Source organism: Passer montanus, unplaced genomic scaffold, assembly GCF_014805655.1.
Source record: "Passer montanus isolate IOZ18808 unplaced genomic scaffold, ASM1480565v1 scaffold32, whole genome shotgun sequence".
Lineage (NCBI taxonomy): Eukaryota > Metazoa > Chordata > Aves > Passeriformes > Passeridae > Passer > Passer montanus.
The window spans coordinates 3,506,959-3,531,305 of NW_024367930.1; the positions used below are offsets into that span (position 1 = coordinate 3,506,959).

Sequence of the window (24,347 nt, forward strand, 5' to 3'; positions counted from 1 at the left end):
AAATTATACCTTTGAATATCTGTACATGAAACTCTGTGTGCAGAGGCAAATCACAACAAAACCAGATTAAAAGGAAAAGATGTTGGTTTAAAACTAAAGTGGAATAAAAATGTCAGGCTGACTTTATATATGAAAAAATTTTCTTCAACACAGCCTAATCCAGATACTGGTTTTTTTTGGTGGTTTATATTTTTTTAACATAGCTATAACAAGTTAAAAAAAATAGATTTAGATAACTTTAAAAGGATTTCGGGGGTTTAAAAATATTTTCTCACAAATGTGAACCCAAGATAAAATTAACATTTACGCAACACAAATGAAAATATACCTGTCTACTACTCAGCCATCCTGTCTGATGTCTCTGCCTTTCTCCCTTACACACAGTGATAAAGGTTTTAGATTCTCCAGTTAACTGAGGATCTGAGGTCTAATTTCAGAAGTGATTAACAGTTCATCTTCAAAATAGCTAATAAACCAGCTGTGATATCAGCCTTTATGGGGTTCTCTTGCTCCCCAATCTCCATTCCTGCTGAATACTGAGGCTGTGCAATGGTTTGCTTATTTTTTCTGCAATACTTCCTCTTGAAAAACAACATTCTGTAATGAGGAAATATAAACTACTGAGACCTATCAGAAGACTTTTAACAATCTTCCCACTACTTAGGCTGCCCTGAGTACCACTCTACTGCATAGTGTGAATTTATGTTAATACTGTCACTGAGGTTGGCTGTAAGATTCTTAAGCACTTCTGATTTATGTCTCCTGCTTCTGAAGGAAAGTAAAACAAACAAGGTTAAGGAAAGACCTGGTATCTACTTAACATTAAAACTTATTTTAAATACATGTTTTGGGTTTTAGTCAAACAACAACCTTAAGTGTTGATTCTAGGAGGTGGATAATCTTATGAAAACAAGAAGAAACTTATTTTATGTGAATATAAAATTAAAATGGAATGCTAACATGCATTCTGGATCTCTGAATTACTAGTTTTTTCTCAAAACTGCTTAAAACAGCAGCAGTGCTACAATGTACTTCAAGTTTATTCTTATCCTAGGATTTCAGTGCGCTTTTCTAAATGCTAATTAATTAAACTTCAAAAGGCTCCTGTGAGATACAGTAGGTAAGTATTATTGTACCTATTAAGCACATATAAACCAGAGTTACGATGTTTAATTATATTCAGAGTTGTTTCTTTTTAAATTGATTTTCCTCTATAAAAGAAGATGCTGATGGTCTATTACTTTTAGGACAGGTTTTTATGAGTTTAGTTTTTAATAGGCAACATTTCACTGCACCTATGTTTGCACATGCATATATTAATTTAGAATTTAAAAATACACAGCCAACCAAGAGCTGGTAGCATTCTGTACAATTGGTTTGAGAGATAAGGCTTAAACCAGAACTAGGACTAGTTATGGGAAAAGGCACACTCATCTCACCAGAAGCGTCTTTTCCCCTTGTTTGTAATTTTGGTAACTTCCCAACCAAATTCAAAGGTAACAACACGCCTCCCGTCCACATAATCTAGGCAGTCCTGACACAGCTAGAGTATTTCCCCAGGGAAATATTGTTCTAACTTCTAAAGATTGACTACGATAATAGAAACACAAAATTTCTGAAAAGTATTTGTGTTTATCCTATTTTAATGTTCTGTTACTCAAATAAATTATCCACTGTTTCTTCCAGCATTCTCACATCAGGAGCATTCAGGATGGTTTTTGTCTGTGGTGGATGTTGCATGTTATTATGTTATATGCAGCCAAGGACAAAGCAGTCAGGCAGGATTACCTGCTGCTGCCCAGGAACACACTTTGAAGGAACACACAACCAGTGCTGAACAAAACCTGATACCACCGCAGCCCATGTGCTCCAAAGTGAAATTATGCATTGCAGAAAGTGGTACCTTCTCATCAGTTCTCAATTTAGTTTGAAGCTCAGTTTTGTTGAGTATTGCCTGCTGGCTCCCAACTCTGCATTCTATTTAAGTTCCAGAAGGACAGAATATATTTAGTAATTATCTAATTGTAATAACCAATTGCTAAGCCTTTCAGGAGCAGATGGAATAATAAATATGTATGTGTTCCAAAACTAAAACACACAAGGCAATACAATTCTACTAATAATTAAGTTTGCTTTGATACAATATGTCATCCAATAGTATCAGACAACCTGCATCAGGAGGATTTGATTTCTTGCATTTGGTTGTTCAAGAAGCAGATTCTCTGTGGAGCAGAATCTGTTTTGTTTTGCCTCTGAGTCTCTGGAGTATCCATGTAATAATTATCACTGTGACTGTCATTCCCAGCCAGATTAGTGACAGTGGAGACTAAAGTGTCATCTGCAGGCTATGGCAAGAGCTGTCTATTTGAATCAGCCTCTAGCAGCTCTAGTGAACCTTGATACAAGAAGGCAGAAGGCCTAAAATACTAAGTACCATAATTTAATGCATTCTTCTTTCCAAGACAAAACACTGTGTTTCCAAGAAATGGGATGATTTTTCGTTTTCTGAAGCTATACAATCAGCAGCTTGGTAATTTCCTGCTAGTACAGTACGTTAGCTGAACCCCTGATTAGGAGGCAGGAACTTCCACATCATCTCTTTCCATCAATTTCTTTCCAATTCATCACATGGCAAAAATCACTTTTTTCAGGCCACTCATTGCATAGCAATTTTCGAACAGGGGCAACTTGATTCCTGAAATCCAAGACTTTTCACTATCCTGCTGAGCAGACCACTGCCTTTATTTCCCACAAAGGATCTCCTAACTTTCTGTAAGGGGTTCATTAGATTGAACCATTCTTGTTTGTTTTGTAACTTTGAAGTCACAGGCCATTTATTTTCCAAGATAAGATTGTACCTAAATGGTGGCCAGACAGAGTAATTTAGGCTACAGAAGCATAAAGAACAGGCAAATATGTGATGAGAATGGTGTTATTCACGCAATTCAAAGTAACACTGCAAAAAGGCAGTTACATTAGAAGCACCACTTTTGGACTAGAGACTGGATCTGCTCAAGGTCAGTCACCACTCTCTTTCTCACCTGGGACTTGTGGTAGAATCACCATCTCTGGAAGTATTTAAAAAATGAGCAGGTTTGTGGCCCTTTCTGATACAGTTCAGTTGACACAGTGGTATTCAGTCAAAGGCTGGATTTGATGATCTTGGGCCTCTTTTCCTACCTGAAGGAGTCTATGATTCTGTGATGAGGCATTCACCCTCGGGGGCTCAGCTTTGGCAAATAAGCTTTCTGTCAGAATTAGATGTTGCAAACAGAAAAAAAAAAGGCATTATCTACTTAAAACCAAAATTTAACATTAATTACTTGAAAGTATTAATACTCTAATATTTATACTCTAAATATTATATAAATATAATCACCCTGATAATCTGAATCCACTACTCTGTAACTCCCATGATACTTATATATAGGTATATACACACATATATGTCTCCATCCACAAGGGACTATCTGGGTTTCTTTTCCTTTTGTTTTTCCTTTTGTCTTTTCTTGTAGACAATAGACTGAGCACATTCCAGACTGAAGGGAAAAAAAAAAGGCAGAACTCATATCCATAATACTTCTCTTCTGTATACAGGAAAAAATCACACCTCTTTGCTGGATATTACTTTAATTAATTTCTACATTAGCTCAGTATTGCTTTAGTCAAAGCATCTGAATGAAAAATCAGACTGAAGAGAGAAGGTTCTCTTTTGCATGGTGATGGTTACATTTGTTGATGTGAAGGATATCATCCACCTGGCGTTCCCTGGAGACAAGGTGCTAAAAAAAGAGGCTCCTTTAGAAAGATGTGAAAAATTACACACTTTGCTTTGTATAGCATAATTCAATCACCTTTCTAAATTTGAAGGTGAAATATTTTACAGATATAGATGTAAATTAGGAAGGAAGGTCAAGACAAAGAGGATCTTGAAATTTTGGTTATAACACAACAGGCTAACAATCACAATGACCAATCAAGCTGCAAATTAGGACATCAGATGACCCCCCCCAAAAAGTGGTATTTCCTTCAGAATAAAATAAAACCTGTCAATACTGGATATTGTTAGTAAAATGTGCAAAGATGTTTCACTCTTTCACCCTCCTTTCCTGTTACCCTATATATAAATGTTACGTAGTAACATAAAAGCCACAAAGTTATAATGGCAGTGATAAGAATTCTGGAACCTTATGCTCCTGCCAGCTGCTACTGTATCTCCAGCTAAAGAAGGAGACATTAGAAAGCACCATCAAGTGGCTATTATACTGTAGTTTTACCTTTCAAGTCAGCAATGCAACATGCCAAGAAGGTATTGATGGAACTTCCAAACTGCAGTTTCAGTCCTAAAACTGATTCTCATAAAAACCACAACTCTAAAAACTACATGGGCTAGACAAAAGCCTAGTTCCTGGCTATAATCTGCCCAAAAGCATTCCCTTTGAGCCAGCAGAGATTATATTCATCAGAGAAGATACAAATGGGATGAATTTGAAGAGAATTAAAAGTCATTTAATTCTTTCTTAAAGAGGGTTTAAGGAAAGCAGTGAGGAGTTTCCACCTGTCAGGCGAGATGTTATGAATGCACTTACAGTCAGCAACCACAGCTTAACAAGAGCATTTAATGAAAAAGCAGTGGACAACTGCTTTCAGTTTGATGAACCACTACTCTTACACCTTAAGCACTCTCATAGCTTCTCATACTCTGTGACACGTGCATTTACTTACAAGGCTCTGGCAGGGAAGCAACAACTGCACCAGTTTAAAAAAAGCCCAACCAAACAAAACCAACTAAAGGAGCCCAAACACTTTCCCTTCTTAAAGAGTCTGAATATTCAGGAGAGTGTATGAAGGGACGCAATCTTGTTCTCTGCTTGAGAATCCAACTTCCATAAACACACTTCCACTGATGCCTGCAGATCTACAATACCACCTTTAGAAACCCCCAAAAGAAAGCAGATTTTCAAGTAAAGGAGAAAAGTCCTACTCTGAAACCTTTGTAGCCAAAGCCCATTAAAATGCCGAGGCAGACTCTCGATTGCCAGCTGAGTTTGACAATTTAGCAAACAATCGAAAGCTGTATTTTACAGCTGCACTAGCAGAAAGAGCCTAGAGATGGTAAAAAACATATAGCAGGTTAGATGTTTTCAGCAGAGATAAACACATATCATTGCCACAGGACAGCTGGTACATTGTACAAGGGAATGCTCTCAGACGAAGGGCATATAATTCTAGTCCTCTCTCTAAGAAAGGATAATTTCAATTTAAAAGCTAAGTCCCTAATCTGGGTAGAGGACAAAACAGCTTGGAGAGAAACCCAAATGGAAAAACATATTTGTGCTCTCAGGAAGACTCTACAGGTCAAAAGAATAAAAAGCAGCCACTGTGGTCATCCCAAGGATTTATTTTGCTACGACACTGACACAGGACCCTCAGGCAATGGTCCATAAGAGGTATTTAGGAAATAATTTAAAAGACCAGGCAATATGGAGCAGTAATTTTCTTAGCACACCCTTCCTCAAAAACCTGCAGCTTAGGGATTTCTTGTAGTGGAGACTACATGAGTGTTTGCTGTTTGCTGTGGTTCACAGTATTCTGTGGCAGTATTTGCCAAAGCTCAGCAGTCTTGTGCAGCAGAGTATGGCTGGGCACCACACAGCATGCCTCCTTGAAGGAGCAAAGACTTGAATCAAATGAGTCACTCACAGTATTTTGTGGCAGTATTTGCCAAAGCTCAGCAGAGTCTTGTGCAGCAGAGTATGGCTGGGCACCACACAGCATGCCTCCTTGAAGGAGCAAAGACTTGAATCAAATGAGTCATGGACCTAAATTTCCCTCTAGGAATCCCCAACCCTAGATAATTTCTGTTCTTGGGTAATGAGTTACCTCAAAGGCTATCTGAGAACATGCTGGTGCTCTCACCCTGACAACTAATGGTTAAAGTACTGTTGAAAGTATTGGAGACCAAATACTATGCTTGGCCTTTTCAGAAAACCAGTTTGAGCTCAATTTTTACACCTAGACACCCTCTTTATGTTCAGGGATGGACATACACAAAATGAACAACAGCTGACCATATATTCTAAGAGAAAGGCAGAGTTCCTAAATACAATTTTCTTAGATACACTTTGAAAATATTGACTATGTGCAATAATATTACAAATATATAATCCCGCACGAAATATGAAAGAATTAATTCCTTTGTCATAATTTATTTTTATCATGATAACAAAATAATCCCAAAGCCCAGGATACTCAGATTCCTACCTCCTGATTAGCTTCGCTTACACTTTTGGATGAGAAAATGCTCTGCACCTCAGTTTCCTCAATCAAGAGATTGGGAATGGAGCAGTTTCTCACAAAGAAATGCTTTCCACACAAGGTAGTGCACTCACTATTGGTAAAGTGCCTGTAGAGGTGGCTGGTGGCAGGTGCTATGTAAGTGCAATGAATTACGTATGTTTCTCCACTTCCTCCTCTGCAAAGGAGGAAACTTGTCATTCCTCCTTTTATGAGCAAATGCAGCTGGGAGCTAAATACTCTGGTGACTCCAACTGACTGATTTGATAGTGTTTATGCAAGTAAGCAGCAAGAGGCACTAAATCAGAGCATAAACAAATCTTAGGCTAAATGTGCAGATGAAAACCTAATACATACTAAAAACTGTATGTTCCTGAAATTAGTATTCAGTTGGTAAAGATCTAAATTTTATTTTCCTGTTTAATTTTCAAATAATTTCAGTACTAAAGTATAACTGCAGACTGCATGGGGAAAAAATACTGTAATGGTTATTTTCCCCAAATTTAGAAACCATCTGTTTTGAAGTTCTGTTTGGCTAAGCAAATTACAGGACTCACAGACCAGCTAAGTAGTTAAACACATCCAGAATACCTTTTCTTCAGCTCAGGAGAAAAATATCTTTAGCTGAGCTGTTTTGCATGGCACCTCCAATTTATCCCCTTTCAGTTCTCTCTGACATCTGTGTCATGGCTCTGGGGTAACAATCACATCGGGGTGCTCCACAAAGGTTAACACAGACAACAGGCTGGCAGCATTTCATGTGTAAGGAAACAGGACTACCATTTCCCTTGCATCTAAAAGGTCAACAAAACACAACCTAATTCCCTTCTTTTGTACAAGCCCAAGGGCAGGTACATGACAGAAAAGATGGCAAGTTCATTGTTAGTTCTACAACGCCACAGGAAAAGTAACAGACAGATTTCAGCACTGCCAGTGAAGTGAACAGAGCAGGGAGTAGAGGCTGCTAATGATCTGGGCCTTTTCTTTAGTAATATCCTCCTTTTTTTTTTTTCCTCAATGAATAGAATAATTTATTTAGAATGAAGACTTAGCCTGTAATTTATTTACCACAGGTTACTTTTTGCATTGTATGATACACAAAGAGCTGATATTAAATTCAAGCTGCTGCAATAAAATTCCCTTTCAATTAATATAACTAAAAAATGTTGTTACTGTGATTAATAATTAGCAAATGGCAGGTGACAAACCAAATAGAATTATAGCACCATTAAGAGTGCACAAACCTCTTATCCCACCCTGTTTTTCTAGAGACATGCATATTTGTCTCCTTGAACCCATCACCTTCCAGTGATCCAAACACACTTGTTCTGTCCCAAATGGCTCCTACAACGTGGGTGTAACACAGTCACTCCATGGCTGTCAAATAATGCATCACAAATGTCTCATCAATCCACAGGAGAAAGGACACTGGAAAGTTGTGAAAGAAGGCAGAAGCTATGGGAAGCAATAGAAAAATGAAGAGAAATGGCATCTCCTTTTGAGCAGGGGATCAGGGCATCTTCCACACCAAAAGCCATCATTCAACAGTGCCCAGCTTCCCCATCTCTACTTTTAGGTTCTCTCCTGTAAACCTTGTATCCAGGCTCTGGACATCAGCTGGCAGAAGTTTGGTGTTCAGCCTCATGATACCAATGGCAAAGGGCACCAGTTCCTCAGGTAACAACTCTGTATTGACCCTACAATATTTGCCCTCTCTTAAAAGCACTACAGCTTGAATCCATATTTCATACATCATCAATTTTCCTCCAGACTCCTTCCTCACTGAGTAAAAAGTGTTTACAACAGTATATAATGATAAACATATAAAGCCATCATCAATCATTTATCAGTTACAATTACTATTTGCATCTGTTTATCTAATCACAGTCTGCAGTAACTGCTGCACTTAAGCGGTTCAAAACCGCTTTAAAGATGGAAATGTTGAGGATAACTACTACATAATTAACTTCACATTTTGTAGCACTCTGCTAGCTCATATTTCTATCCCTTTTCAGTTTTAATGTATATTAAATAAAGAGGAATTATTATTTACATACACCCCCATTCACCTACACAGTCACATGTGCTGACTGTGACAGTGCAGGTGACAAATGGCAGACTAGTCTCATAAACTCTATTTAACGTACAACTTCAGCTGTCTCAGACATTCAGACTCCCAGTACATCTCTGCTGCTACTTTAAATTCACTGAATTGCACATGTAACTATATAAGAAGACAAAGACCTTTCTCTTTTTCCCTCTCCGTCTTCACCTGTGCAAAATCATCCACCAAAAAATTATTTCATCTCAGCCCTGGATGTCAGAATCCATTATCAACCCACCCTTCCTATTTCTGTTTGCCAAACCCACTAATTTGGAGGTGGCAAAAAAGTGGGTCCTGAGCTAGTAACAGGTTAAAGATCAGATAACTTGCCATGTTCAGGAGCCAGAAGAGGACAGACAACAGTTTTTTCTGCAGTGACCACAATAACTTAATTTGCTATGTTACATAAATAATGGATTCCTGAGAGTGGAAAGTGTAGTACTTCGGTGTTCTTTCACTCCTTCTGTCTTTAAGAATAAATCCAGTTTTCTGCATCAAAATTAACATTTATCTGAAAATCACTCTGAAGACTTTTGGGGGTTTAATCCAACTCTTCTTGCACTGTCATTTTAACCAGTGAACCATGCAAACACACAACCACTGCTTAACAGTTTTCTCTACAGCATGTGCTTAGGTAACAACATGGGAAGACCCACTGCCCTTAACCCCCACATTTAAACTGACTCTAAACAGAGAGGAGAGTTGACAAGGTGCCTTAACATACTTCATGTTCACACAACATGATCACAGATGGACTTTTTCCTCTCTGGCCCCTTTGCTCCTTTTTCCTGTCAGACTGCTGTGGTAGGTCACGTGATTGCCACGAAGGCTGGCTGCAGATGCAGCATTTATAGAAATAGCTGCATTTCTAAAAAGACACCCTCCCACCCCAGCAATATAGGCTTTTGAGAGAAAGTTAAGTGTGACTATTGCTGCTGAAGCCTGGCCCAAGGATATTGCTGATTACAGCCAAAACAGATGAGAGCACAAACCTCTCTAACCCTCATCCTCCACTGCTGCCAGCATCTGACAAAAACTCCCCATACACTCTCTAGCCATTAATGCCAACTGGACTGTGACAAAAAAAAAAAAAAAAAGAAAAACAAAAAAAAGAAAAACAAAGAAACAACCCAACCATAATCTCCCATATAATGTAAGAAGTACTGGTTACATAGCCTGCTCTGTAGATGGCACTGTATGTTAAATAATGATTTTCTCCTTTTTTCACAGTACCAGTTCTGAAGATAATAATCCAGATGCAGCCTCTTACACTCACAGAATACACATTTATTTTAAATCAGGAATAATTCCATGGTAATAGCTTTCAACTGTAACTCCAGAAGTCACCTCGCATTTGCAGTTATGTTTATCCCTGTAGTATGTGACTACCAGGAGGGACAGAGACCCTGTGTAGTCCCTGCCCCAAAGAGTTAACAAGGTAAGCAGTAGGACAAGTGAGGCAGTGTACTACTGAGACATAATGATGTATTCCAGCCACACTGCTGGACCCCCATCCTGGGTGCTACCCACTGAGTCAGCAAGTGGTGTTGTGCCATGACAACAATGTAAGTTTTTGGGTTGATTTTTTTGTTTGCTTGTGGGTTTGTTAGTTTTTTTAAGAGACTGACTTCATTATTTGTAACTTTTAAAGAATTTGTTGAAACTGGCATGAGAGCAGAGAGAACACAAAATTGGCAGAGAAACTCAGGAGGCATGGGTACAAACCCAGACCGACAAACATCTAAGGAATCATTACTCTGGGAAGTTAGAGAATGGCATAAACTGGAAAGAGTGAATCCCTCAACAGTAGGTAAAATTCTTTTGAGATTCTGTCAGCTGGGACACTAAAGTAATTAGTATTAAAAGGAACACTAGCTAATTTACAAATTCACTGACAACAATGTTTTCTTGAGGTATTTGGGATGTAAAATTAATTGCCAGCAGCAGAGCTCTCAAAAATCCAAGACAAGTCTTAAATGGTCCAGAACTATGCTAGCATAAACACACAGGCTAAAAAAAGGCAGCAGCAAAAACAAAGTGATACACACAAACTCTGAATAACCAACCAACCTTCCTATTGTACACTGCAAATGAGCAGTATAAATCTCCACAGAAGCTCACAACAGAAAGCTGTCTTTCAGGATGCTGCCAGCATTTGTTGATTTGCACTCACCAAAGGAAGAGTTTGCTGGCTTTTGGAATGTGAAAAGGTAAACATAACTACACTTCATATTTAAAAATAAAAAAAACCCAGGAACAATACCAATATTCTAGTACAAAATATTCTAGGAATATATTCTAGTACAAAAAGATTTATATCATAGTATTTCACATGTTCTAGCTCATTATATGATGGGGAAAGCATTCCCTGCTCCCTAGTAAGGCCCTTCTATTGGCTGCATACATGGTTTTAATGTGGATTGAAAATATTGCTTCACATATGGCAGAGAAAGATACAAAAGTGTAGCAAATTTGTACCATGGTTAAAAAAAAATTAAAAAAGAAATCTCATGTCCTCTGTGGTTGATTTACTCAATCCTGAGTGTTTTGTTCTCTTACAACTATACCAGACATATACCATATTCTAAGATTTTTGGCTATTTATGAAAAGTTTATGATTGTTTAAGGATTCTGGTAGGTGTCCAGAAACCCTTTTCTCCAAAATTCTCATATAAAAAATTTTCTTGATACATGGACTTGACAGCTGTACTGGTAGGAAACCACAGCTGCTGAATTACAGGTAAAGAAGCCAGATGTGAAAAATATTTCAGTCATTTGTCTTTCTATGTCTTCATACTTTGCCCAGGTATTCAACAGTAAAATCAGGAAGAATTTGTGTAAATTACAACAGTCAAGCATCAATACACAAAAAACGAGCAGAACTAAAAAAGGAAGCTTTATAGCATTGGTGAGTGAGAAGAGAGATTAGAATAGGTACAAGCCCAGGCAGCTAACCCTGGAACTTGAGATTAAAGTCAGTACCACCTTATTTTACATACAGAAAAGCCTTTCAGACATTTTTGAACTTCCACTTCAGAGTCTGACTTGTAGTAAGTACTGCATATTTAACTCTACCCACTGAATAATCCCTTTATATTCAATGGAACTAGTAACATGTATAAAAATGCATGAATGCCTAAATCTTCTGATGAATTCAGGGCTTAAGTAACTCTAGTAAGGAAGGGACAGAGGCACTTCCAGATTAAAATATTAATATTAAAGTCAGTGTGCAATTCTCCCATTAATTCCACAAGCTTGGTATTAAGCTCTAAGATTTTCATAAAACATGAATTCTTCAATATATACCGGATACACAGCCTAAAGAACTGTGTTTACAAGGTGTGTTTACAAGGGTTTTAGAATGATTACTCAGGGATAAATTTGGAAAATGTACTTTATTTGTGCTGGTCAAAACTATTTATAAATTTGTCAGGTCAAATGAAGCTCATCTTGTTAAAACCTCTTAAATCATATAATGAATTGCTTCCACACCAGACACACTTGACCCAGCTTACATGCGATTTAGATCACATTTTTAAAATTAAAGCTTTTCTGTTATGGAACAAAAGAATGAAGTAGATAGGAAGAAACCATGAAATAATTAATTTTTCTTTGAGTGGAAAAGAAATGTGAAATAAATGGAAAATTAACTGTGCCTCAGTTTCAACTGACTAGAGCAAACAGAATATCTACTATATCAAATAATTATTGTTAAACAATGATTGGAAATGTAACACCTGTTAAAAAAATAATGTTAATATTTAAGCTATCATCATCCAGTTTCAAAATGCACAAAAGAAATAGGCTCATCAATGCTGATTAAATCATGCCACAGCTTTTACATCTATATTGAACTTTTGAAAGCATAATCAATCCAGATTCATGAAATCAAAACTTCCTGTATTTGTGTCATTTCTCCTTTTAATTTGCTTTTTTTCCCAGCTTGTTTTTATAAGCAAAACAAATGCTATCTCTCCAATTCTGCTTTAAGTCAAGAAGCAAGCTCCTGATAAGTGTTCACAAAGCTGATTAGAAAATTGCCTTATAAACAGCATCATTAAGTGGCCTGTCAATCAGCAGTGATACGGTGGTATTGCTGGTGCCACAGTAAATTACAGTTATGCCCCATGCTTGGGAAAACAAAACATACAATTCTGAGATTTCTTATTGGCAATTAGATTATAAATGCTGTGTTATAATCCTTAACAATTTGAGAATATATTTATCATATACCATATCTGCAGAATATAGAAAGAAAAAAAAATAATTGGAGCAGAGTTTCTTAAGATGCTGTTATAAAGGAATCCCCAAAGTTAAACTGAAAGCTCATAAAAGAGGAGTCTTTTTCAGGTTTTTCAGGAGTGATGCCATAGGAAAGCTATACATATTGTAGGTTCTCTTGACATTCATTCCACCTCCATTTATTTGTATTTACTGTTTCGTTTATGACATGTATTACCACTTAAAATATACTAAAAATATTGGAATTTTTTGAAGGATTTAACTTTTTTTTCATATTAAATACAAGGAAAAGCTTCAAAATGTAAATAACAGGAAACTCTGCTGCCACATGCTGACCTAAACTTCTATAGATACAATGGCACATGCTACATATGCTTTACCTGTCAGTTGTATATGAACCCACATTCACATGGAAATAATACACGTAGAAGACAACTCTTAAGAAATGCTAGGGCTGCAAAGTCATGGACTTGAGAGCAAGGGGATGCCAGAATTAATGTTTGCCTGTGCCATTTTAATACAGTTTCTTTGGCCTTCACCCTTCAATTACACAGCCCCATTAACCAAACAGGCCAAATTTTGGCAAATAGTATTCTCTTAACTGACACCCTCTGAGTCCTAATTAATCCTAGTGCTCTTATGCCTTATTTACTGTATAAACTGCATTGAATGCATGCATGCTGAATTCCTCAAGGGTTTGTGTTGCTTATCATGAAAGAATTGATAATAACATTGGCACATGTGAAACTGTTCAAGAGCAATGACACAGACATATTAACATCTTATGTAAGATCTTAAAGATGATACTACAGCTTTCATTTTGGAGTATCCTGTGCTTTACAGAAGCAAGGCAGAGCTCTCAGGAATGTTAGGGTGCTGAAAACGCAGCTTGAGTGCTAAGAGAAATGAATAGCTAACTTGCAAATGGATAAAGTACCTGCAGAGAGTAAACACTCCAGACAATCAACTCCTGAACCACAAGAAAATCAGCAGTGCTTCACCTTATTCCTCCCAGGTGTCTCCGTTCCTGCAGGGGGAAAAGCTGTTGTACATATCTGCACTGTCTACTGCGACTGCAGATTCATTCCTAGAGAACACCTGGGACACTGAGTGATGCCGGTGTCTCAAACCTGTAAGTACCATGAGATCCAAACACTAATTAATTTTATTTCTCTGTTTTTGGTTTTTCCTTAGTTTCAGTCTTGACTTTATATCCATAGGAGTGCAAGTTGTTTTCAAATCAAATGTCTAATGCCTTCTTTTGCTGTTGGATCAATACCTAGGCAGATCCTAGAGACACTTGGATGCATCACTTGAGCTTACCAGTTTGTGGGCAGTAGAAGTAGGTTATAATGCCTGGACAGCAGTGGAAAATGAGAGAGATCAAACAGCAGAGAGACAGAAATTTTTGTCTCAGTTCAGTGCTTCAAAATGGAAGATGTCACTAGCCTACTTAAAACACCTCCATTCTCATTTTCTTAATCTCTGTATTAATGTCTTTGTGTATCTTGATGTTATCTGCCTTTTCTCCAAAACATTTCTAATTCTGAATGCAATATCAGATTGCTATTCTGCCACTTTCTCTTCTTTCTTTACCTTGACTTGGCTTTACTCCCCCCTGCAATATGAATTTACTGCCCCAAAGAAGTCGCAGCTGCTTCTATGGCAAGGCATGGAATCATCTATCAAAAATTTGTATTTCCCAACTCACCTGAAAACAACAGCTTTGCTTAGTGATGTGAAATTGGTATACATCTCTAAAATTAATAGTTCCAGAGCACACTCACTACAGTCAGTCGTTAATGGCTTACTAATTACACATCAGGATGCCATAAACAACTTACAGCCAAAACGTAAGTTCTTACAACACACAACAAAAGTCAGTGATGACATCCACCAGACTTTCATCCTCTGTGGAACTTGATATAACAGCAGGAAAGAAACACCTTTCCCACAAACATCTAGAGCCAAAAACTGGGAGAGAACAGTGCCCCCTCAGATACAACATGCAAAATGTTTACAAAGGGAACAGTGAATGAAGAATTGAGACACTGTAGAAGAGATATCCAGGACTGTTTGCCATTAGGGTACAGGAATAGATCACTGCAGAGAAAATAATTTCCTTCAGTGTCATATTTTTGGGAAGAAGAGATCAATCACATATGCTAGTATGCACTAAAAATGTAAACAGAACTTAAAGGTCTGCAAACAGATTGCAAAGGAGGAGTCAATGCTTAGTGGCAATGCTTACCTACTTGAACAACCCCCCAAAAATCTAAATAGCACACATTCTTTAACTGACTCACCACAGATAAACACATTTCATTTTTTAATTCTAGAATACTCGAGCCAGATGTGATTGATTTGTCCTCCTACTGGTCCTTGCCCTTTTGTGGTTCTGCAGACATTGGGAACTGGCAATAACTCACCACATGTCTCAGAGTGCTTTTTTGTTTTTGGAAATCTCCAGGCAGCATGACATTTACATTTATTATGGCTGGTTCTGGGCATTTAAGGATGAAAACAATTAAAGTATATTTGCAAGGGATGTGACAAACAGGCATTTGTACTCTGGCCAATTTTTCACTGACTTTCATTGAAGTACACCATTACGTTCCAGCTTTGACTCTGCTGTTGTCTAAAACAGATAATTTCCCAGTATCCATGTGGGCAGGTTGACTGATGAGAATGCCTTTAGGGTTAAATGTCATCAGTGTAAACTATGAGGTCTCTTTCTTGGACAAATTCAGCCCCCACACTCGCTGATGACAATTCAGAGTCAGTGCTGAAATCCATAGAGATAATTTGGACCCCCACCAATCTAAAAGGTAGCTTTCTGGCTCTCTGCAGATCTCCCTCTTGCTCAGAAAAGTGTTTTGACTTTACAACAGGCTTCCTTCAATAGCAGCAGGTTGCTTTTGATTTTCATGTGACTTTTTGTACTCTCACCAATCTACAGCCACCAGAGTGATAAGGATTATCTGCACCAATGCTGGGCTTTAAGCAGGGCACCTACCTCTTCATACCTCTGGGTTAGATTTCCATTAGCAGAAGCTGATTGAAGGGACTGAAGTAACAGAGGGGATGCAAGGGAAAGAACAGCATTTTGCTCTCTTGACAACCCTCTCCCCTCTACATTAATAATGAAATTAGTTTCCATAGTTGCAATGTGCCACAACAATGTAACTGCACATACATAATGTTCTGGTCGGGGGAAGTGAAGTGAGTCAACTGGGAACAGCCTGGGCTGTAGTGACCACACACAGGTGGAGTTTGCAGTCCTGAGATGTATAGGACAGGCAAGGAGTAAAGTTAAGCTCTGAACTTTAGGAAGTAAAATTCCAGCTCTTCAGAGAGATAGTCAGTGGGATCCCTTGTGAAACTGCCCTCACAGGTGAGGAAAGTAGAGCTGGCAGATCTTTAGGGAAGTCTTCCATAGAGCACAAGAGCTGGAAATCCCCAGGAGCAAGAAATCAGGCAGGGAAGACAAGAGATGGGCATGGCTGAGTAGGAAAGTTCTGGTCAAATTAAAGGGAAAGAATCAAATGCACAGGCAGTAGAAACAAGGACAGGAAACCTGGGAAGAGTACAGAGATGAAATACAGCTGAGGAAGACCAAGGGAAGCTGAACCTGGCAAGGGATGCAAGTAATAACAGAAAGGGCTTCCACACTCTGTTAACCAGAAAAGGAAGGGCAAAGAAGGTGCACCCACACCCAATAAACAGTGGTGGAACACTGGTAACAATGGATGAGGAGAAGGCTGAGGTACTCAACATCTCTTTTGCTCCAGTCTTTGCGTCAACCTCTCTTCCCACTTCTCTTGAGTGGATAGATAGCAGGATGAGGACTGGGAGACAAAGTACTTCCCATTGTAAGTAAGGCGAGATTCATGACTATCTAAGGAATCCGAATGTACATAAGTCTACAGGACCTGAAGAGATACGTCCCAGAGTCCTGAGGGAATTGGCTGATGTAGTTGCCAAGCTACTTTCCATGATATTTGAAGAGTTCTGGTAGTCAGGTGAAGTCCCAGGTGACTGAGAAAAGGAAACATCGTACCTCTCTTAGAAATGTAGGAAGTAGGACCCTGGGAACTACTGACCTGTCAGCCTCACTTCTGTGCCTGGGAAGATCATGGAATAGATTCTCCTAGAAGACGTGCTGAGGCACATGGAGGACAGGGAGGTGATTTGATACAGGCAGCGCAGCTCCATCAAGGGCAAGTCCTCCCTGAGCAAACCAGTGGCCTTCTATGATGGGGTGACAACATCAGTGGAGAAGGCTCCCCAGAGAAGTGGTCAAAGCTACAGATGCCATTTATCTGGACTTCTGTAAAATGTCTTGGACATAGTTCCCCACAACATCCTTCTCTCCAAACTGGATAGGGATGGATTTGATGGGTAGACTGTTAGGTGGATAAGGAATTGGTGTATGGTCACATTCAGAGGGTGGTGGTCAGTGACTCAGAGTCCCAATGGACATCAGTGACAAGAGGTGTCACTCAGGAACCTTTGCTATTTAATGTCTTATTAATGATGTAGATGAAAGGACTAAGTGCATGCTCTGCAAATTTACAGATGACACTAAATTGAGTGGTACAGTTGACATAGCTAAGTGAGGGAAGCCATCCAGAGGGACCTAATTATAGCCTTCCAGTAGAAGCCTACAAGAAAGATGAAGAGAGACTTTTTCCAGGGTCATGCTTGGACAACACTCTCAGGCACGGTGTGATTCTTTGGGTTGTCCTGCACAGGGCCAGCAGCTGGATTTGATGGGTCCATTCCAACTCAGGATATTCTATTATGATTCTAAATGTCTTCAGTTTACTTCAGGATGGTATTATTCAGGTTGTGGAGAGTCATCTACTCTGTGTACAGCTGTGCTGGAGTCTCTCTGGGATTTTTAAATTCTACTCCTTCCTGGCAATTACTGCCTATTACTGCTGCATAGAAGGATCATATATACATTCTCTACATCCCATTAAAGATGGCTTTCCTGCTGAGCTAAACTTACAACTGGAAGTGTTTGAGCTAGTTCAGAACTAAGGTACTCATAGGAATCTTTCTGTAAGTCGAGTCCCACAGCAGTAATGTTGCCCCAACAGTGTGATCTAGAAAAGTGTATCTGTTTATCACCTGAAAGCAGCCTTTCCAAACTGAATGCTACCTTGCTAAAGAGGAGCTGGATCTGAATCTCTCTCCCACTAATTCCAAATATTTATTGAACTACGTGGTGGAAATGAATTGCATGTGTGACCTCAAATCCCCATTTCAAGCCTTTTCACAAAGTCTGACTGAGCTTTCAAGCTGCTGTTCAGGCAGAAATGCAAATACAGGTTTAGAGGCCCAGCACAACTAAGCTCTGTGTTCATCAGTCATTTAATGTACACCAAATGGTCTTTGTGGCTCAAAATCATTTTATGCAATACTAAGCAAGGCCCTCGTTGTTTTTGCTGACTTGCAGTAAGCCAGTGGGATGCCAGGCTGCCACCATCAGAACATCTGCTTCATTGGAAAAGTATTTCAGCAGGCCATGCCTTGTAATAAATGATATGACCCTGCAAGGCTGACAGCAGCACTCCTGTGGGCAAACAGCTTGCCAAAGGTCAAAGCCACCCAAATCTTTGGGACCAGCAACATCATTTCTGTCCACTCCACCCTTAACCAGAGTCTTAGAGCTGCAATGGATAAGTGAAAAAATACATCACTGATAATATATCTTCTGCCAGTAAAGAACAAGAGAAGGGAGGGAAAGAGAGGAAAGCTGAGGAGAATGGGAATCCAGCTGTGAAGCTATTTACTCTGCCACTGAAAACAAAGCTATTCCCAGAAGCACCACTTAGTTTGCCTCACTCAGAACTGGGGTAGCAAAATGTGTATATAAACTATTTCAGTTATGAAACAGGTTAGAGAGGTCTTATACAAACACCCTCACTAGCACAGATACCTGTCCATTTTAATTTACAACCTTTCCCAGAACAGTCTCTGACCTTCTTTCTTTTCTTTTTTTAAAGAAGTTACAAATTTTCTTTCATCTTTTAGACTATGAATTCTCCTATAACACAAACCACAATTGCATTTGTAAACTTTTTGCTCCATTCACAATGCAACATCAGTAAAACCCCAGTGAAGTAAAACAGTACAAACACTTTAATTTTACTAACAATGTAAACAGCATCAAAAGGACTTGGGATCCTGTTCATCTACCTGTGACATTAGTAGTCAGTGGATGCTCTGTTGATACAGTTAGAGAAAGGTCTTGCTTCCATTGTTATTGCTATTGCCTTTTGAAGTGAAATGACAGTGGCACTCTTTCGAATGGCAGCATTTTACAGCAATTTAACTTCCTGCCTAAAGAAGGCAAACTGGCATGAAAATTATCTGTAAAGCACAACCACATATACACAGAGTTTATATTTAGATAGATTAGATAGATAGGTCAATATATATATATACACACACACATACATACACACATATACATGCTGGTATTTTCAATACAGACATCACATACAGCATATCAAAGGCCATAGGGATGAAGAATAAATTACTTGGCAAGATTATTTTCTAAAGTAATTTCACAGAAAAGAAACCATTTCCTAAAAAAGCCTATCATTACCCTCCAACCTCTTCTTTGATGAGCACTGCAGCTGATTTCTACCTTCATTTTTATTTACCTTCCATGAAAGCACCACTGAGGACCTAATGAAGAATGCTGGGTAGTTCTGGCATTATTGGATTTTTTGTTATTTATTTATTAGACATGAGAGCTGTTATCAGCAAGCAGTCAGGTGAGTCAAATCAGACAAAGCATTATCTGATTCCTGTGCTGTAAATCAGATTTTAATAGAGAAAAGATCAGTATCCCTTTGGGAATGGAAAGAATATGTTTATAATGTGTTCTGAGTAGGTGCTACACAATAGCAAGTATGAATAAAAATATTTTTTCTAATCAATTTTCCACTTTCTTCTCCAAGTTCTTTCACCCATAAGATGAGAACTAAAATAAATGAAAATTCTGTTTGTGACAAGTGCTAGCAAATAACGAAGATAAGCACTCATAAAGGCATGCATACATGCTGCATTCTCAAACAGACATAAAAAATACTGAATTCTGTAATATTAAAAGACATCATTGTTTCTCTGCTAGCAGAATTTCAGGTTTATCTAATTCAGACATTGAAATGAGACCTTTGGTAGCTTATTCTTGACCTCAAAACAGCTTTTGTCCTAGGTATTTATCCTTGTCTTTTTCTATTCAGAACCTATCAAGTATCATGACAGCACCTGTACACTGGACACAGATAACATTTGACTACCTCTTGAAGGTTTTACACATTTTAATTGGCAGAGTAATATAGATATGCTCAGGCAGAAATTTGTGTTAAACATCAAAAACCTTGATACAAAGCCAGCTCTTTCTTGTATTGCAGTGTTGTTTGAATTTTGATTTGCTGGAAATTACTGCTCACGAAAATGAGGGCTCCCCTACCACCTAATGCATCACTGTTTGAACTAAAATTCTGAAATTAGTTTACTGCCCAGATACATAAATATCCTGAGAGCTCAAAAATTACTTTTTAAAACCCAACTTCTTAGGTCACATCCAATTAATTCCATAACAAACTGGAGGAATAGGCCTTTCATGTCACGCTCTGCTTAAAAATTCCATTCCTTTTATGATTTACACAGGAAAATGAATTTATAACCACAAAAAAATTATTCACTGAGGTTTACAATATATTTACATGGAGGTTTGCAAAGGTGTGTGCTCAGATTGCTATTAATGAATGAACAGCTAAACCTCTGCCATTGCCAGCCATTAGCAACAAGGCTGACATCCATATCACACTTCAGTTTCCATTCCTATTATTCTATTTCCCCCACTTGATCCTCTGCTTCTCCATCCCAATTTACAGGAGGATTAATATTTTTTTGAAGTAAGTGCAAAACTACAGGCAGCATAAAAGTGCAGTAACACAACAGAAGTTAGTATCAAACTTTAACTATCAGAATGTAGATCCTATTTATTAGGGAAAAAATCCAACCAAGACACAACTAACCACATGCTGAATTGGAGATATTGGTTTCCCTCTTGGGAAATGTAATTGAACTTCAATTTTTTAATCAGTATCTGAACAACAACCTAATTCAATGGTTATTCTGCATTTGGATCAGTGAAAAGGTTAGCTCTAGTCACTTGGGCAAGAGAACTGTTTCAGGTTGTAATGACCTTGATTATTTGAGACAGATCGAGCCAATTCAAGGAAGACGAGATCATTGTTTGGTTTTACATATATATCTGTGATTAATATGGAGAAATAAATGAAAGAACTACAACCTGGGAGAAACATGAGTATTGAGACTGAAAACAGCCTATAACAGGATGCAATATATACATCACAAACAAAAACACTGTAAAGTCTGCTCTCTTTCCTCCTGGAAAATAACAGCAACAAGGGTGGGGAGAAGTAGAGATGATGGTGTTGTCTTAAGATGAAACAAGCAGGAAACAGTCACATAAATACTTCTTTGTACCCCAGAAAAAGAAAAAAAAAGAAATTAAGAACATTAAAATCCCTGTAGGTCCATATCTAGTTATGACCAAAATTTAAGAAACTGATGTCTCAACCCTAGAGAGAAAAAATATTTGCTGCCATTTCATCTCCCCCCTGCATTCTCCTCCAGCTGGCACAGCTGACTTGCAATCCCTTTCTCTTTAGCAGATCAGGCAGCCATAATTCAGTTGTAACAAAGAAACAGACCAGACAGACCATCTTTAAAATTACCAATTTCCTAATGAGCACCTTGTAAATCTGATGAAATTTATGGAATTAAACTGAAAAAAAATCTGTTGTACCTGAAAAATGGCTTTTTCAACTAATAAAAATCAGAGGAAAGGGCTTCAACCTCATTGGATCTACAACATTTTGATCCATACATTAGCCTTTTGCAATACAACACAGATTCAAAGATGCTTCCCTCATTAATGAAGCTGGTTTGAACTTGCACCTAATTCTGAAGGACAGAACATTTTCTGAGAAATTAGCACCTCAGTGCAATGGGTTGCAGAAGTTGCTGGACAACAGGAGATGAGCAGATGAAAATTCAGCATTGTATATGTCAACTGTATATATACAAATGAAAATATCTGACTCTTTTTCAAATTAAGGGAATGTCTCTTGTGCAATATATTCAGCTCTTCCAATCCAGTTTAAAAGGACAGAAATATTGCTAGCCAGACAGCTCTTCATCTGGCAATTCTCCCACAATCCAAAAACTAATGCCATATTTATATATTTTATAATTAATGAGCTACTAATGCCTACCACCACCTTAACTGCACGTGCTCAAGCTCTCAGTGGAACCAGCAGATGTTCTGCTCGCTGCACAGTGGGTCACTCACATTAATTCTTAGCCAGTGAAGGCACTGCACTGCAAACTGTGAGAACAGCATGCCCTTTATGCATGGAATGGCTCTAAAGCCTGGACATGTCAATCAGACTGAGACTAGAGCCTCTTAATTACTGCTTTGCTCCCACTTAAGTTTTAATGAATCTTCATTGAAAATATCCCATTACTTTCCTGTGTAAATACATCCCAATTGACTCAGTGTGGGAGGAAGAGGCAGGAGGATCAAAGCTGTTTCGATTTTTTGGGTTATAAAACCTCCTTTCTCTACAGATAAATGTCCCTGGTTCTAGATCAAATGGCATCTTTTCCACTTTAAAATAAGAAAAAGCATCTATTCACTCAGGGTTGAGAAACAGACAATATACATGAAGCAGTTCAGGCGAAGTGAGGTAGCTTTGATAATCTGTATCCCGTTAGTATTTGTCTGTTGTAACTTTATGGCTTATAAACAGGAGTTTAGACACTGCTGGCTTCTTCTCCCTGGAGGGCAATGTATCAAGATGGTAATGTATCATGACCTCAGCAAATGTTCTGTTTGAAGAGCACAATGACTCCCAAATGGAAAATGTGTTTCTGCCTGTGAGATCTCAGGTTTAAACATATTTCTCTTGCCTTTTTTTTTTTTTTTTTTTTTTTTTTTGGTAAAAAAACTCCTTCATTTCTAGGAAAAATTGGCCCGGCAGGGATTCAATGCCATGCTTCACCTTCAAACTCTTCAAACTTGTAAGGCCCTTCATCACTGGTGAAGCTGCTCTAAATGTGTAGGGTCAGGACCACACCAAACCCATTGTCCCAGAGGCATGTCACTTACTGAGGTTCCACTTAAGGCCTGTCGTGGTCACACTCTCGCAGGGGTTCCCGATGGGGATGAGGCCACACCAGGAGCCCTCCAGTCCTGTGTCCACATGCAGCTTGTGCTTGCCCTGCAAGACAGAAGTGTTTCTGCAGTCAGTGCCTGCCCAAATGGCACTTGATCACAAACCTTGCAAAAAAAAAAGAGGAGGTACTTGGAGACAGCTCCAGAATGTCCTGCAAGGGCTCAGGAATATTTGATTGCAGCAGGAAGTCAGGCCACTGGGGTTTATAGAGGGAGGAGAGATGTATGCTTAGGTTCCAGACCTCAGAGCTTTCAAAAGTTTGTTTCTAGGCTTTCCTAAGCAGAATGTAGCTTTCCTCATTTTTCACTGGCATTATTTGAATAGGCCCTTATGTCAAACCTAGGCTCTTTAATCCTGTGAAATGAAGGCATCCTTATGCATTCACATGTTTTTTCCTCATCTAAACAGCTGTGTTTCACTTCCTAAACAGTGCTAGTCAAAGCACCACTGAAGCACTTCAATTATTTTGACAACATCTGTAAAATTTCATGTACTTCTCCAGGCATGTACTCTACCCAGAAGGAGGAATACATGCAGAAATTTAACTAGGTACTAGAGAAATTAACCTAAATATTTAGAGTAACCTGCTTACACTAAATAATGAAAAAACTAAAAACATTTTTTAGTTAAAATGAAAACATTTTTTTTACATCCAAGATAAATTCATCTAGTAATGAAAACATTCATGGGATGCAGGAGAAGCAACAGCTATTAATGATGATGTATTTGTGATAAATCTCTTAATTAGCACTTACAGTCCTGTGTGAACATCCCATGAACAGTTACAAGGAAGAGAAGATAGTGGAAATCTCTAACAGAGTGAAAAGTGCTGACTGTTACAGTTCTAGCACAATCTGTGTTCTAAGAAACTAAGAAAGTGTTTATGGAAACTAGCTACAAGAAACCAGCAAATGAAAAGTAGTGACAAGATCAGTGGAGAAATCATCCTCTGGTCTCTTCTGCACAGATAATTTATTCCTTCAAATAAACCTGGGCTTCCTGTGGGAGAAACTTCTTTGAAATAGAGGATTTTTTTGTATTTTATTTTATTCTCTTGTGGATGCAGGCAAGCAAAACTCTTGAGCATGTCTTTTACACACAAATTCTTAATCATGATCGATAAAATCAGATAGGCCTATTTATAAATATATGGCCTCTGAAGCCCTATAAGTATTCAGTGAACACTTTGTTAAGCAAGAAACCAAGGTTTTATATCAAAAGAAATGAAGAACAGTTGAAACATAAAAGTCAACTAAATGTCCCAAGCAGCAAAAATAGTTCCACAGATTTTCTTAGGAGAATGCATTTAAGCTTTTTTCTCCTGCCCTGTCCTGTCCTATGCTCATTTTACATGCTCTTGCAAATACAAAGTCACTAGTTAGAAAGTCAAAACTGTAGGCAAAATCTCTCAT

The 24,347-nt window shown here is 38.3% G+C and overlaps 1 protein-coding gene across 5 annotated transcripts in view; it reads right to left on the minus strand.

The window, feature by feature from the left end:
• Window positions 1-24,347, minus strand: part of TPK1 (thiamin pyrophosphokinase 1) — a 303,299-nt gene that overhangs the window by 41,287 nt on the left and 237,665 nt on the right. For all 5 annotated transcript variants that reach the window (XR_005628163.1, XM_039715197.1, XM_039715196.1 and 2 more), the window contains one exon: window positions 22,869-22,980. Coding sequence is in view for 4 of the 5 variants with exons in the window: in XM_039715197.1 (XP_039571131.1) it covers window positions 22,869-22,980 (112 nt within the window). In the remaining variant the exon portion in view is untranslated. The remainder of the gene's footprint in view (window positions 1-22,868; window positions 22,981-24,347) is intronic.